The sequence below is a fragment of the Megalobrama amblycephala genome, linkage group LG7, assembly GCF_018812025.1.
Source record: "Megalobrama amblycephala isolate DHTTF-2021 linkage group LG7, ASM1881202v1, whole genome shotgun sequence".
Taxonomy (NCBI): domain Eukaryota; kingdom Metazoa; phylum Chordata; class Actinopteri; order Cypriniformes; family Xenocyprididae; genus Megalobrama; species Megalobrama amblycephala.
Window position 1 is genome coordinate 27,309,208 of NC_063050.1, and position 16,881 is coordinate 27,326,088.

Genomic DNA, 16,881 nt, shown 5'->3' on the forward strand with positions numbered 1-16,881 from the left:
TTCAACCCTTCTAATCAGAAGACACTCCTGTCGAGATGATAACTTCCGTGGACGACCTGGACGTCTCTTTGAGATGGTTGCAGTTCCATTTTTTTTTTTTTTTGTACCACTTTTGCTATAGTATTTTGACTGATAAGTAAAGCTTTACTGATCTTCTTGTAGCCTTCACCTTTCTGGTGTAAAGAAATTGTTTTGTTTCTCAGGTCTTGTGACATTTCTCTTCCATGTGGTGCCATTGCTGACAGCATGAAATGGAAAGGGGTTTTAACACCCTTTTATAGTCAACTGTCTGCTGGACACCTGTGTAATGAATAATTTGACTCACCCGTGGTGGAATTCTTGTTAAATTAGACATTTGTAGTCTAAAATTTAGCTTTGCTCGAGAGACTTTCAGTGGGGTGTACTCATTTTTGCATCACCCGGTGATGCAAAAATGAGTACACATTTGAGTAAAACTGAAAATTTTGTTCTCCAAGTTATATTATTAACCTTACTTTCATGTTATAAGTTAAACAGATGTTATATAAAACTTAGTCTTGTCAACATTTTGGAAATTGTTTTTGTGTTCATTGAGATATTGTTCAAAATGTTACTTTTCAAAGGGGGTGCACTCATTGACGCTGAGCACTGTATATTCTCAGATAAAAGATTTTTTTTTTTTTTAAATTAAACAGTAAAGTAAACACTGATCTGAGATCTAACAGGATCACTACTTTTGTAAAGAGGGGAAACTGAAATAAATAAGGGAAGGTGTAAAAAAAAAAAAAAAAATCAGAATTTGCTAGAAATTAGCAATATGATGCAAGGGGAGAAATGGCTTAAAAATCATTCCCCCTAAGATGCATTAAACCAACCAGGATTATCCTGTCTTTCTCTAGTGAAGCACACAAACTAAAGAGAATAGAATGTATTAACTATCTGATATTTGTGAAATTATCAGTGGCGCACTATTAACATTACAATTCTGCAGTATTGTCGTATTTGGTCCAACCACATTGGTGGTCTTTGTGAAAGGCATTCAAGTTATTCAAGCTGTCTGTGACCCATAACACTACCATCCTATTTAGTCACTAAAGCAGCCCAAACAAGATTTAAATTTAAAGATCTTCAATGCTGCTATCAAAAAACCTATTATGTAAATCCATAATTTTGATTGGTTCTACAATCTGTAAAACTGCCAGAAATCATGTAGCAGATATCTAATGGACATGACCAACTAATTGTCTCCATGGTAGCAAATATGCCATAAGTTGTGTGAATTTGCCCAATTCTTGTGTCGTTGGATGCGATTATGTGATGTCCATGTAGACTGAATCGACTAACAATCACAAGTCGCCCCGTTTCAAAAGTTGTTGTGGCATCACATAAAATATTGAATCAATATTGAAAGCAGACTAAAGCATGCTTTAAGTTAATATACAAGACATGTTCAGCTTGTCAACTAGGCTTATATTTACAGTGAAGGCTCCTATGCCACCCAAGTCTCTCAAAAAAGTGGAAAAAAAGAATGGGTTATTGCGCATATTCGGTTACAGTGACCTTTCTCTTTACACCATCTCATGTCCACCGATGGGTGTTGTCATGCACCACAGTTTATTCATTTAATCACAAATATTATTTCTTTTACACAAATTGTACATTGATGTAAACACTCTATAGATTAAAATACATACTTCCAGTCATTACACTAGATCAATAATCATATCTTACGTCCTGAGCTTTTAAAAGAAATTTAACAAATAACTGCAGATGTGTTGCAAGGGACACAGTATGTAGATTTGAGCGGTAATTTTTATATGTAGAAACCCTCATCTAAAAACCTACAGTAACTGCTATAGCTATTTCAAGCCCTCTCCATACAAAAGGACTTCAGTGATTCACATTTGTGATCTGTTTTTTCTCCATCTTAAAAAATGTGTCAACTTAAAAACAAATATAGACAACTGAATTTTAAGAAGAAAAATAAACTTTGTTTCAGGCAATTCACCCCTCTTACTCAGTAAGTCAAACACATTTTACATTTAAATGCACAAAAATCTTATATCAATAGTCTTATGCAACCTCTTCCACATTAGAGGGGATATACAAATTCAATTTACAATCCATTTTCGCTTCAAGTGCCAGCAAACACAGAGCAAAGCAATGCATTGCCCATGCAAAAGGAATGATTTTAAACTGAGGGGGTGGTGGGTTTATGAAAGACAGTGTCTTCCGTTTCTAAGGGAGCAGGAGAGTATGGACTGGTGGAGAGGAGGGCATTGTGTAAAATACCCGGATGTACTGATTTTAGCCAGGTTGGACGATACATATCTGGGAGTACCTGAACTCCAGGTCTGCGGACTAAAAGATCTAATCTTGGATCGGCTGAATTCCGGAAGTGCAGGAGATATTTTAACAGTGTTTGCAAGATATTTGTAAGAACATTCACTATAATATGTTCTTCAGTCAGTTTGTTTATAGCTGAAAATTCTCTTAGAACATTGTGTTTCTAATGATGGAGACACGTCGTCAGTTTTGACTGCACTACCAATAAAACTTTGTGACCAGCCTTACAGTTTTGCCACAGTAACATTCTCTGATACCAGATGAAGAGCATTTATGCATACAAAATATGGAGAGGACAAGCATCCATATAGACACCAGTCAAATATTCTGATGGTAGCACTACTATTCTTCTTTAAATTACAGATTACTGATGTTCTGGTGCATTGTGGCCACATACTTCAGTGGATGTGCAGTCTTGTTTGGATTGGTCCCACTGTCTCTAATAACAATGAACTATTTGGATCAATGTCCTCTGGTATATCACGGATACTATCATAGCAGCCGATCCCGTTCCATACATCCCATTCCATACATTGTTGCCATGCATCCTGGTGTGTAACGTTCTTATAAGTGTGATGCCTTCTGCTCTGGTATTATATTACCATTTTTTATGTCTAATTTGCCTTGTAGATACATTATTGTTATTCATATATATATATATATATATATATATATATATATATATATATATATATATATATATATATATATATATATTATTATTATTATTATTGTTCTGTCTCATATGGTCTGTTTTATAGTGACGTGTCTTGGTGAATGCTCTGCAAACAGCACAGTAGTTGGTAATACGGACTACCAGGTGAAGCCACCATCTCAAAGACAGACTGGAAGGCCCTGCGGTCTAACTCCTCATCGATCTGGTGTCGGTAGAAATCCATAGCAACCAGACAAAAGAGGCTAATGTCCACTGTGTCAGACTTTCCCATGCGACTGATGACATGAGGCAGGCTAAAGGGGAAGCGAAAAGTTAAGGAAAACAAGAATGAAAAGGAAAATAAAAGGAAAGCAGAGAACAGGAAGTGTGCTGTTACCAGTACAATTGCACCAATTGAAATGTGTTTAAGGATACAGGGCAGAGATCCATTGGCTGGTCGAGGCACTGACAAAGAAACAGGACAGGCTCCACATTGCCATGGCGACAGGTGTTCTCTGTGTGAAGTTTGACAGCGAGAGTAGCACCCAATCACGGACCATGGAGGACTGCCCAGTTGCATGAAGTGTTTGAAATACCTGTTGCAAGAAATACATGCATTAAATAACTATTATTACCTAGTTATAAAGTAAGGATAGTTCACTGTTTTTGTACATACAATGAAAGTCAATGGGGTCCAAATCAACACTGGACCCTGACTGATTTTATTGTATGTACAAAAAATGTTTCAAAACATTTTTCTAAATATGTTCTAAATTAATTTTGTTCCACAGAAGAAAGTCAGTCATACAGGTTTGGATCAACACGAAAGTGAGTAAATTATGACAGAATTGTAAGACTAAAGGTGCAGACACATTTTCACAGGGGAAATCCAGTCATTTCTATAGGAATGCATGCAATCTGGAATTTTGCGTGAAGATTTTGCAACGAGTTTGCCATGTTGACCAACAGAAAGCTGCTTAAGCCCAAAGTATACTTCACTTTTTACGCGCAAGTGAGGGTCAGCGTACAGCGCACTTGACAGGAATTTCGCACCAATCAGAGTACATGCACCACTAGGTTTTTGTAACCAAGCATACTTTGTATGCACAGGTCACACATGCGCATTTAATTTTTTTTGCAGTAATTAGTTTATCCACGAGGTAGCAACCGTGCCCTGGGAGCATCAATTCACAAGGTAGTCGAAGAAAACCTGCATGAACAGATCAGAGTGCATGCAAGCTACAGCGACAATGCAGGCCTACATAGACGAGAGACTGTGCGAAGAGGTTAGAAAGAACCCTCATTCGTACAACTCTAGCATGAAAGAATACAAAGATGTTTACATGGGTTGTAACTTGTAGCAAGAGATTGCTCAAAACTGAGCATGCGTTGAACATCTGTGTATGTGCACAAGTCAAGTGAAGTACACTTTGCAAGGCTGTGCGTTCGACTGTTCGTAAAAAAAGTATACCCAGGGCTTTAGTTTGAAAGTAACTTCTGTGTGAGCTGTGCTTCATAAAGCGCTTTAATATTGACAACAGACAATTGACCTATTATACCCACAAAATTTTGCAGAAATTTTGCTAATGTGAATGAACCAACACATTTAAGATCACATACCCCTTTTCCACCAAGGCAGTTTGAGTGCTGGTTCGGAGCCAGAGCCTAGTTTCAAATCAGTTCTTTGTCTTTCGACACACAAAGCACCAGCTCCGAACCAGAAAAAGTGGTTCGTAAGTAGCACCAAAACATTGCTGGGCTAGAAGTAAGAACCGCTTGCGTCAGGGGCTAGGGACGGGGTTACCGTGACCAACAAGAAGCTTGTGACCGCCATTTTTTAAATAGCAGCTAATCGAGTTAATAGCAGCTCAATTGTAATTTCAGTCTATATACAAATTAAGGCAAGCCGTGTTTGGATGCCGATGTGGGTTCGCAAAGCCATGAGCATCAACAGCAGTGAAACATCCGCGATTGTTGATAGAAGGCTTGTTCGAGATGCATCGGAGCAGCGCGGACCGATTCGGCGGGTGCCGCGGATCCGCGGGAGCGTTTGTAGAGCATGCGACTCCTTGTACTTTTGGATCGTTCTCGCGGAGCTTTGATGTCATGCGCCGATCGCTTTTCGAAAAGCCAATGCATCTCAAACGAGCCTGGTGTATTTGTGTTTGGCGCTGCGGCGCTAGCTTTGCTGTGAAATATGAGACGTATACAGTGACACAAGAACTGGCTCTGTGGTGGCTCTCTAACCTGTGGAAAGGTAAACCGGTTCTTAGAAGGCTCGTCAGTTGAACCAACTCCGAACTGGCACTAGCACTAGCACTAGCTCTGAACTAGCACCTGGTTCGTGCTGGTGGAAAGGGGGTAACAGAGTACCCAAAGCATTAAGAATGCCCAAAAAGTTGCACTTGCCTTGTAGACCACTGTAGCCATGAATTGTGGGTAAGGCTGCTGATTGGACAGGAACTCTCCAATGACTTTGTTCATGACGTCTTGCAGTGGGAAAAAGTCATCCAGGAACTGAGGAAGGATCCGAGCTACCACTCGTGCCTCACTTGGAAAGCCTTTACGAATCCTGCGGCAAGAAATTTCCACAGACAAATTAGTTGAATAGAATTTTTTTTTACCTACAGCTGGAAAAAATGCATTTTGCATTAAGTTTTTTTAAAAACAAACCTATGTACCTGTCAAACAGAACAGATACCCGCTCCATTGCGACAATGACTGACTCGCTATCAGGAGCTGTGGGGTCTGCATCAGCAGGGCGCCCAGGACTTCCCTTCTCCTTCCCTATAGGGTAAATTTAAGGCCACCAGTAAGAAGAACAGTTCCATAATGGATACATTCAGATAAAACTAGGTTTCTAAGGAAAATCTCTGAGTTCTACAAAATAAACATTATGAATGTTAATCTTCTTATATAGTATTTTCACTTCATTTTACTAGAACAAAATTAAACCTCTGACATAAGACACTTCTTAACCAATTCATACTGAGGACTCAGCTGCTATGTGCTTTGTTAGTAGGGTAAGCATCTAAGGTGAGTCTGTTCTTATGGGTTGGTGTTAGTAGGTGGGTCAGTATTAAAGATGAAGCTGAAATGTGTCCTGCCTTCCTCTCCAGCCACACCTGTGTACATGCAGGTGAGCATGAGACCCAGGGCAGCCATGGCACGGTGTGGGCTGGGCATGTTCACACGGTCAACGCTCAGCTTGACCAGCGTCTCTGCGTCCATTCGCGACAGCTGCTCGGACAGAAGCAACCGCTCCATACCTCGCAGGACGCAGTGGTAGATGATGGATGGTGTGGCCTCCTCGGTAGCAGACAGCATCATACAGCACAGCTGGAAATGTAAAGGAGAGTGAGAGTGAAGGCTCAATGCCATATAAGAAAGTCCATGATAAAGAAAAATATTTTTTTGAAAATGTAGCTTGAAACACATCACGTTCTTATAAATGTCTCTTTACATTCAGGCTGAAGTCCAGAATCAAGTGTGGTCAAAGAATATTATAACACTAATGATCTTTTCTCCAGATTATGGCCTCTGCCCACCTGAATGATCCCGGCATTGAACTCAGGCCCTACATCCAGGGGGTAGTTCTCCATCATGTAGAATGCCACGGCACACATCACCAACACGTGCTGCTGGTTGTGTAGATTCACACAGCTGAGAGAGACACACAAACAGTTTTAGGCCTAAACACATTCCTCTATTTTCAGTGAGGCTATCAGATGCTAATTCTAGCCCTGGTCTTTAATGAGGGATCTCAGATCTCAGTAAGACACCATACATTACAGCTAATGAGGAGCTGATGACCATGCAGTGTGTGGGCGTGTGTTGTGATTGCCTGTGTGAACCTATTATTGAGTCTCCCAGCATGCCACAGAGACTTTGGCATTAGCTTTGACTGCATGGGGCATAACCTCTTAAGAGAGGCACTAACAGTGTGAAGTCTTTTATCTGATGCAGGACGCAAACCGTTAACCTCTCATCCCATATTCTCTTAAATGAAACGGCAAACATTAAGAGTTAGTGTAACACTAATGAATGGACAGCCTTTGCCTGCCGCTGGGAGAGGTGTGGTGGAGGGGTTAAAGCTCAACGCAGGTAATAGGAAGGTTGATTCAGTCCTCACAAAGAGCGAGCTAGGAGTCTTCATCATTGGGATTGAGCAGTGATGAAAATATCTGAAAAAATAACTACTTATTAGTAGGCCTAGTAGAAATCTCTAGGTTTTTTCAATATTTTGAAATTGGTGGAATTATGCATAATTTATTTAAAATGTTAAAATGTGTTAAACAGTTAGTTCGAAACACAAATGATATTTTAAATAAACCTTGAAAGATTTCTTTCTCTCCACTGAATGTCCATTTCACCGCTAATTTGACACTTGATAAAGTTCATAAACCTGTGAAAAAGTGTTTTAATCCAAGTCTTCTGAAGAGACAAAATGGCTTTGATGAACAGATTAAATTTTTTATTTACAAATAATTTTCAATCAATGCACATACATAGAGCACGTCAAACATGGTAAACAGAAGTTTAAACATCTTTGCTTGACACAAGAACCAACAAGGTTTGAACTTGCATATGACTTGGATTAAGCTGCTCGATTCATATGGATATCTTCTGATCAATTTATTAACTTTATGAAGAGTCAAAGTTTTATTGTAATGAACTTTTAAAGGAGTAACAGAAATCTCTCACGTTTTATTAAAAATATCTTTATTTGTGTTTCAAAGATACATGAAAGACATGAGGGTGAGTAAATGATGACAGAATTTTCATTTTGGGGTAAACTAACCCTTTTAAATTTGTAAATGGTGTACTAATGTAAGAGAAATATAGTGTAAAAATATAGTTATTTTTATTAGGAAATTAAAGATCACTTAAAGGTTCCATGATATCATGATATTTTTAGTGATATTTGTAAATTGTCTTTCTAAAAGTTTCGTTAGCATGTTGCTAATGTACTGTTAAATGTGGTTAAAGTTACCATCGTTTCTTACTGTATTAACGGAGACAAGAGCCGTCGTTATTTTCATTATTAAACACTTGCAGTCTGTATAATTCATAAACACAACTTCATTCTTTATAAATCTCTCCAACAGTGTAGCATTAGCCGTTAGCCACGGAGCACCATCAAACTCATTCAGAATCAAATGTAAACATCCAAATAAATACAATACTCACATAATCCGATGTATGCAAGCAGCATGCATGACGAACACTTTGTAAAGATCCATTTTGAGGGTTATATTAGCTGTGTGAACTTTGTTTATGCTGTTTAAGGTAAGCGCGAGCTCCGGGGGGCGGGGAGCGTGAGCATTTAAAGGGGCCGCAGCCTAAATCGGCTCATATTTAATGATGCCCCAAAATAGGCAGTTAAAAAAAAAATAATAATAAAAAAATCTATGGGGTATTTTGAGCTGAAACTTCACAGACACATTCAGGGGACACCTTAGACTTATATTACATCTTTTAAAAAGACGTTCTACGGCACCTTTAAAGATCGACTAGTGGGCTCTTTTAAAGGTGGACTCTGTAGTATTTCAAGAACACTGTTTGGAAGTTAGTCAGGCCGATACCAACAACAAACGTCTAACCAATCAGAGGGAGAAATAAGAAAAAACTGATGACCACCAGAGAATGCGGTGTTTGGCGTCATTGTTAGTGCACCCGCCTCGCACGCCAGCGGCGATCGGGCTGGGGTTCGAGACAAACTCAAAGCAGGGTAGTTAGGATTGGAGTGTGAGTTTTGGAGGTGGAGCAATGAAGAGAGGGGTGGGTTTGTTTGTTTGGGTTGATTTCAAATATCAACAATGTCCAAATAATACTTGCAGTACCTTTAACTTGGACCAGTTAGAAACCATGTAGCAACCACTTGAAACACCTCAGCAACCACATAGCAACTCCCTGGCAACAATCTACAACACCCTAACATTGTGGTAGCAACTTTGCATTTTTTCTTCAGAAAATGTAAACATCTAGATTCTACATACTACTGCCACTCTTTGGGTAAAGGTTTAAGTTTAGACAGAATGTAAAGTGTGTGTGTGTGGTCATGTTTTAGTTTTACTCACTGTGCTATAGCTTTAAGGTTGGAGAGCAGGTATTCACTGACAGTAGGGATAAGCTGCCGTGCTGTATCGTCCAGCAGATCGCACTCCAGCACGTACAGAACTCCATGAAGAGCACCGATCCGACTGGGCAGATGAGTGCTGCGCAAGGTGCTCTCCAGAAGACGGCACACAGGCTCTGCAATGGCTTTATCCTGACACAGATACATTAGTCCACACTGTTAAATAGCTGTAGCTGTGTTTATTTATAAAGCTAGTGCATCAGAAATGCATATACACTCTCACCATGCCAAGCACTGCGGCTGCTTTGCAGATAGCTGGCACAAGGTACTGGCTGAGGATCTCATCTTCTGGTGGATGGACTTTCTGCAGCTCAGTCAGAGTGGAGAACATCATATCAAACTGATTCCTCTCGGTGAACAGATCAGACACTGCCAGCAGCTTAAAGAGATAAAGAAAGGATATATGTGAATTGTATAGACCTTATGTAGCCCCGCCCCTTTTCAGCGCTGCGCTCGTTGTCTTTTGACTTCCGGCTTGTATTTCCACAGCGATCTTGTATTTATGAATGAACTGCTCATTTTAAAATCTTCCCGGTCTACTGACATTTGTTAAGACATCTGCTTTAAACATAACAATCCTCATGATAACTTTCATTGACTCTACAACAGGTAAATCCACTTCACCAGTTAATTATTCTTATTCTTATTTCCATAGAAATATACAGGGCTACCGCAAAACCGGAAGTTAAAAGACAATATTCTAAAGATGGCGGCGCGCTTGTTTCTCTGGAAAATAAGGTCTATAGGAAAAGTAGAGGTAAGTGAATTTGAACTTGTACACTGATCCTAAGATAGCGGTTGCGACTAATTTTTGCTGGAGGTTGCACTGGTGCGACCACCACGTTCCCAAAACTGATAAGAGCTGCCATTTCTGTTGCATATGAGAAACATCAAACAGCAAACAAAATGAAAGTGGAACAAACCGCGCTTGAGCTGCACAGTGCAGACCATTTATCAGCTCAGACCAATATTATACAGCACAACACAAGCTCAGAACAGGTACTCATGGTCCAATCTTTTATCACACGACACAGTTACTACACAGCGCTTGAATTCACCACAAAATTAATAACATCGCAGCGAGATCTAGTGAGAAAAATTCTAATTCGGCGCACGATTTTGTTATAAAAGAGGAGAAACATTGAGTCATGAATAAACAAGTTATAGATGGCTTTCCAGTCCACAAATCACCAACATTCACCATGGATTTAGTAACGCTAACTGTAACCATGGGATTGTGGCAGAAATAGCTGAATGTTTTTACATTATTCATTTCATGGTTCGTCCAACTGAGAGAGAAATTCAAGCACTTTTCAAAAACTTTCAAGTGCTTCACACAACTTTTCCCAGTACTTCAAAGCTCTAAATATTATCCAACTTAAATTTTATTGAACATTGTTTGTTCATCCTTCAAAGATTGTCCCCATTTGTAAAACTAAAAGTTTCAAGATGTAGAAAAATTAACACTTGGTGGCAAACAAACACTTTTATTTAAAAATTAAAAAAAAGACATGAAATTACCACTATAACCAGTAGATGGCAGCAGAGGAGCACTTATTGGCTTATCATTCATTTCCACTCCCTTTCTTGTACTGAAGTATGAAGTAGGAAAGTCACAAAATAGGAAAAACAAAAACTTTTTTTTTTCAAGTTGTGACTGCATTACACGGAGAGCAAGACAAGAGTATGCCTTTTATAATCACTGAAGGTGTTGGTCAGTTCAATATAATGCTATATAAGCGCTACCAAATCAGTTGCTGGTGCCACCATCTGTAGAACTTGGCATTGGCACTACTGTTCTCAAATGTTAGTCTGGAGCCCTGCAAGGGGCCCACAGGATGACTTATATAAACTTAATTATTAAAAAACGAAATACCCACACACACACACACACACACACACACACACACACACACACACACACACACACACACACACACACAACGTGTAACAGTAATATTGATTTTACTGAAAAACAAACTGATTCAGAATCTTAAAATCTTATGGAATCACAATATAAATTGTTTAATTAATTTACTATATCAACCTTTCCAGTTTCCAAGCAGTGTTGTTACAATTACGGCGGAAATACCCAAGGAAATATCTTAGCCTATATAGGGGGGCTTCGAAAAGTGTTGGACAATGGGGTGCCTTCGAAAGCTGATGAAACGCTATGAAAGAACCTGTAAGCATGCACTCACCGATCTGACAACCTCACTGATTAGCACAACAGGAGTCTTCTTGCTGCTTGGGCTGCCAGGGAGAATCCACTGGCTGTACAGCTCCAGGAGGAACTGAGAGCAGGAGTGGATGTCAACCCCAGCACGGTGCTTCCTGGACAGGGCAAGCAGAAAGACAATGCAGGGTGTGAAGACTGGAGGATGCTGGTTTTAAGGAGCTTTACTGCTAGTAACTCTGTAAGTCTGACCTGGAGTTGATTGGTGATAATGGTGGTGATGCAGGTGCTGGAGCATCTGCTTCATCTTCCTCATCCTCACCCCACTCCTCCTCCCTCAGAGGGGTGATGTTATTTCCCAACCATACTGAGTGAATCGACACCTGCAGAGTGTACATTGTTAATAACATGCAGATATAAACTTTGAAGGGATAGTTCACCCAAAAAATTCAGTGATCATTTACTCACTCTCTTGTTCTTCTGAACCCATAAGTTTTTCATCTTTTAAAACCCAAATTAAGATATTTTTCAATATTCTCATCATTTTTGTCCATCCATTGAAAGTCCACACAACCAAAACTTTGACACTTCAAAAAGATCATAAAGACATTGTAAAGTAATTGAGTAATTCAAACTAAGTCTTCTGAATAGACACTATCTTTTTATATGATGAACAGATTTAAAGGTGCCATCGAAAGTTTTTTTTACAAGATGTAATATAAGTCTAAGGTGTCCCCTGAATGTGTCTGTGAAATTGGAGCTCAAAATACTCCATAGATTTTTTTTAATTAATTTTTTTAACTGCCTATTTTGGGGCATAATTAGAAATGCGCCGATTCAGGTTGCGGCCCCTTTAAATCTCGCGCTCCCCACCCCCTCCCGAGCTCTCGACTCTATCATTGCATAAACAAAGTTCACACAGCTAATAAAACCCTCAAAATGGATCTTTACAAAGTGTTCATCATGCATACTGCATGCATGCGTTGGATTATGTGAGTATTGTATTTATTTGGATGTTTACATTTGATTCTGAATGAATTTGAGGCTGTGATCCGTGGCTAACGGCTAATGCTACACTGTTGGAGAGATTTATAAAGAATGAAGTTGTGTTTATGAATTATACAGACTGCAAGTGTTTAATAATGAAAATAATGACAGCTCTTGTCTCCGTGAATACAGTAATAAACGATGGTAACTTTAACCACATTTAACAGTACATTAGCAACATGCTAACAAAACATTTAGAAAGACAATTTACAAATATCACTAAAAATATCATGTCAACTGTGCATATCCAGACGTTAATACTGCCTGCCCTTGTGTAATGCCTCCATCATGGGCTGGCATATGCAAATATTGGGGGCGTACATATTAATGATCCCGACTGTTACGTAACAGTCGGTGTTATGTTGAGATTCGCCTGTTCGTCGGAGGTCTTTTAAACAAATGAGATTTATATAAGAAGGAATAAACAATGGAGTATGAGACTCACTGTATGTCTTTCCATGTACTGAACTCTTGTTATTCAACTATGCCAAGATAAATTCAATTTTTAATTCTAGGGCACCTTTAATTTAGGCTATTATCCACATATACATATACAAAAGTTTGGAATAATTAAACAGGCCATATTATGTACTTTTACTAAGCCTTGATTTTGTTTTTGGGGTCTACTAGAATAGGTCCTCATACTTGAAGGTTCAAAAAAACACCTTATTTTTCACATCATTTACATTGTTGCAGCACCTCTCTTCCCTGTCTGTTAGTAATGCTCTGTTTAGTTCCTGTCTCTATGAAGTCCCTCTTTCCAAAGACCCCAATGTGCTCTGACTGGTCGGCTGGACTAGCGTGTTGTGATTGTTCAACCACTTCGAGCATGTTTCTGAAATGTCACGTCCCTTACCATAACCGCAGGTTTCAAAACACTACTAACGAAACTCAACCAGGCCTCACCCCTTTATTTTGTATATGCTTTAGGGCGGGAATTATCTAAATGATGAACATTGTGAACTGTACATTCCTGGAAGAAAACTCAAGCATTGAAAATGTAAAAAAGCATAATAGGTCCTCAAAGATTTTTTTTATGTTTTTGAAAGAAGTCTTGTAATTGTAATTAAATATTGTAATAATATTTCACTGTTTTTACTGTATTTTTGATCAAATAAATGCAGCCTTGGTGAGCATAAGAGACATACATAGAGCTCATCAAATATGGTAAACAGCAGCTCAACTTTACTTGCCATGATGTTTTGATGAGATTTTGGTTATGTGGACAAAATAAATCAGAGATTTTATTTTCATTTTTGGGTGAACTATCCTTTCAATAACTGTTAATAGAATGATGAAGTGAAGTGTTTTAAAGTGATCAGTTTACTAACTTGGCCCAGTTTGTAGTCCATGTTGCCCATCTCCCTTTCTGTATTAATCTGCAGCAGGAGTTTCTCATGACTGATGAGAGTGCCTGAAAATGCAGACATACACGCACAAGAAAAGGTCATGAATATGACAAAAAAACTGCATCTTTTGCATCTCAACAGGATCTTTTGGCTGACCACTTACCTGCTGTTGAGGAAGATAAAGAGGGCACAGGGTCCCAGGCTTGATAAGGGAAGTGTGTGGCAATGTTGTCTCTCTTTGACACCATGGCCTGAATCTCACGCTCAACCATACCTCTAATCACACTCAGCTTACGACCAAACCTGAAAAACGCGCAAAAATCTTATCCACTTCTAACCCTAGAGAAACAACATGTGAATAAAATAAATGTGTGCATACCTGGTGTCCAGAGCTTTAAGGATTTTGTTGCGGGGTTGCTGTTCAGGACAGCTGATAGCTGGATTTCCTGCTGTCGGCAGAGTCATGGCACTCAGCACCAGAGAGGTGATGGCCTGAACCGCCAGTACATTTATCTGAGTCCTCTCCAGATCCTCCTGCGCCACAAACAGACACATCTCATCTGTCACACACAGTATCCAAAACCTATGCTTGTCTTTTTGGCAAGATTTACCTCTTGCTGGGTTTCCTCCTCTTGGTCCATCGTGATTGGCTGAGTGACCAGCACCCCCAACAAAGTGGCCCACGTCTCCTCAAACTGTGTCCGACTACTCCAGCCTGCAAGGAGACCACAAGAACAAATCAAGCTGTTCAATAATCATGTACTACACAAAACGCTGGACTATACATGAGGTTTACCTGGTGTCAACACACAGTGATACAGATCGTATAAAGCATCATTTTCATCTGACTTTCATCCACATCTATTAAGCTAAAAATGTTATGCTTTGCTCACTTGTGAATGAATAATTCACGCAAATTATGAAAACAATACATTTATTAGATTAGCTACACTGTTTAATAACCAATTAAGTAGAAAAGTATGACTATCTGTTAGTGATGTACTCATACTCGTATGATTTCTGAAGGATAATGTGACACTGAAGACTGGATGCTGAAAATTCAGCTTTGACATCACAGGAATAAATTACATTTTAAAATATATTAAAACAGACCACTTATTTTAAATTTTAAGGGAGATAATAAAAAATGCATGTTATTTTTTATTTAGTACTGTCCTGAGTAAGATATTTTACATAAAAGATGTTTACATATAATCCACAAGACAAAAAAAATAGCTGAATTTATTAAAATAACCCCATTCATAAGTATGTGAACCATTGATTCTCAATACTGTGTGTGGTTGCCTGGATGATCTATGACTGTTTTTTTGTTTTGTGATGGTTGTTCATGAGTCTCTTGTTTGTCCTGAGCAGTTAAACTGAGCTCTGTTCTTCAGAAAAATCCTCCAGCTCCTGCAGATTCTTCAGTTTTCCAGCATTTTTTGTATATTTGAACCCTTTCCAGCAGTGACTGAATGATTTTGAGATCTGTCTTTTCAAACTGAGGACAACTGAGGAACTCAAACACAACTATTAAAAAAGGTTCAAACATTCGCTGATGCTCCAGAAAAAAACATGATGCATTAATAGATGGGGGGTGAAAACATGTTGGAATTTGATGATCAAGGTAAATTGTATTTAATTTGTCTTCCGGGAAACATGCAAGTATCTTCTGTTGCTTCCGAAGGGCAGTACTAAATGAAAAAAAAAAAATGATATTCAAGCAAAATAATTGGAAAATTTGGACCTCTTCATCCTGTTCAAAAGTTTTCAACCCCCAACTCTTAATGCATCGTGTTTCCTTCTGGAGCATCAGTGAATGTTTGAACCTTTTTTATTTAAAAGTTGAGTTTGTGTCCCTCAGTTGTCCTCAGTGTGAAAAGACAGATCTCAAAATCATTCAGACACTGCTGTAAAGGATTCAAATATGCAAAAAATGCTGGAAAACTTTTCAGAATACACAAGGGACTCATGAACAACCATCACAAAACAAAAAAACAGTCGTAGATCATCCAGGCAACCACACACAGTATTAAGAATCAATGGTTCACATACTTATGAACGGGGTTATTTTAATAAATTCAGCAATTTTTTTTGTCTTGTGGATTATATGTAAACATCTTTTATGTAAAATATCTTACTCAGGACAGTACTTCTGCAAGTGGTTCACATACTTATTCTTGCAACTGTAAATATATAATTGTAATAATATTTTGCATTCGTGACTACTTTTAAAGATAAACAACTCTGAAATGAGTCTCTCATGTCATACCCAGAGTGTTAATGCGATAGAGGAACTCTCTGAAGACATCTTTCTCCTGCAGGAACTCTACAGGGATCTCTGGTAATGCTGTGCCAAAATCTCCACTCGGCCTGGGGGACCAGCCCAGCTTCCAGACCTGTTAAATCAAACACATGTATTTTTTATACAGTTTTAAACACACTTACACACAAGTTATGAATAAACCCTCAGTCACTCTCTCACCAGTGGTGGGACTCGGGTGTAGCTGTTCACAAGGGGAAGCCTGGCCAGGCTGATAATGACGTTCTGTAGGGTGGGCGTAAGGAATGCCGGGATGTTCTTGTTTCTATGGTGACCCAGAGCCAGCACACTCTGTAGACCTTCAACCAGCTCAGCCATGATCACACAACACCGCCATTCACGCTGGTCTGAAAATTACAGAAACATTAACGCTTGTTGTTGTGGTCATCCTTGATCAATGCGTAATGTGTGCATTAACTCACTGTCTGCAGAGTCCAACTGGTCTTCTGACTGGTCTGTTTGTGATGTTTTCCTCTCCGGCCTTAAAAGTTGGTCGCCAGGACCAACAGCGACTATGTAACACACATAATCACAAAATGAGCATCAACTTTAATTGCATTTTATAAGGTTTAAGTACACTGCATCACTTGGCCATATTTGCAACGCCTCTAGGCAACTATTTCAGGCATCCAAGATCAAATCACAGTTTACCAGTTTAGCACAAACTCTGCCCCACAGCCGACTCTAAAGATTTCCTTGGTCATGTCAATTACAGTGCTGATTGCCTATACAGTGCTAAAACAAATACCCTACCCTACAACCGTAACCTCAACCAATGAAACTGGCTGCAGGGCGAGATTTGCACTGAACTGGTTTAAGAAAAAAAAAAAGCTGTTCTAAGTTCGACTGAAGACTGATTATTTCTAA

The 16,881-nt window shown here is 39.1% G+C and overlaps 1 protein-coding gene across 4 annotated transcripts in view; it reads right to left on the reverse strand.

The window, feature by feature from the left end:
• Positions 1 to 1,557: 1,557 nt before the first annotated feature.
• Positions 1,558 to 16,881, reverse strand: part of htt (huntingtin) — a 61,228-nt gene continuing 45,904 nt past the window's right edge. For 2 of the 4 annotated variants that reach the window (XM_048196804.1, XM_048196801.1), the window contains 17 exons: positions 16,437 to 16,526; positions 16,177 to 16,361; positions 15,964 to 16,090; positions 14,303 to 14,406; positions 14,071 to 14,225; positions 13,855 to 13,994; positions 13,674 to 13,756; positions 11,548 to 11,678; positions 11,321 to 11,453; positions 9,343 to 9,498; positions 9,061 to 9,251; positions 6,529 to 6,643; positions 6,088 to 6,319; positions 5,662 to 5,767; positions 5,390 to 5,552; positions 3,416 to 3,576; positions 1,558 to 3,294 (listed from right to left, as the gene is read on the reverse strand). In XM_048196804.1, coding sequence (XP_048052761.1) covers positions 3,081 to 3,294; positions 3,416 to 3,576; positions 5,390 to 5,552; positions 5,662 to 5,767; positions 6,088 to 6,319; positions 6,529 to 6,643; positions 9,061 to 9,251; positions 9,343 to 9,498; positions 11,321 to 11,453; positions 11,548 to 11,678; positions 13,674 to 13,756; positions 13,855 to 13,994; positions 14,071 to 14,225; positions 14,303 to 14,406; positions 15,964 to 16,090; positions 16,177 to 16,361; positions 16,437 to 16,526 — 2,486 coding nt within the window. In that variant the 3' untranslated portion in view covers positions 1,558 to 3,080. The remainder of the gene's footprint in view (positions 3,295 to 3,415; positions 3,577 to 5,389; positions 5,553 to 5,661; positions 5,768 to 6,087; positions 6,320 to 6,528; positions 6,644 to 9,060; positions 9,252 to 9,342; positions 9,499 to 11,320; positions 11,454 to 11,547; positions 11,679 to 13,673; positions 13,757 to 13,854; positions 13,995 to 14,070; positions 14,226 to 14,302; positions 14,407 to 15,963; positions 16,091 to 16,176; positions 16,362 to 16,436; positions 16,527 to 16,881) is intronic. The other 2 variants (XM_048196802.1, XM_048196803.1) reach the window with 2 other exon arrangements.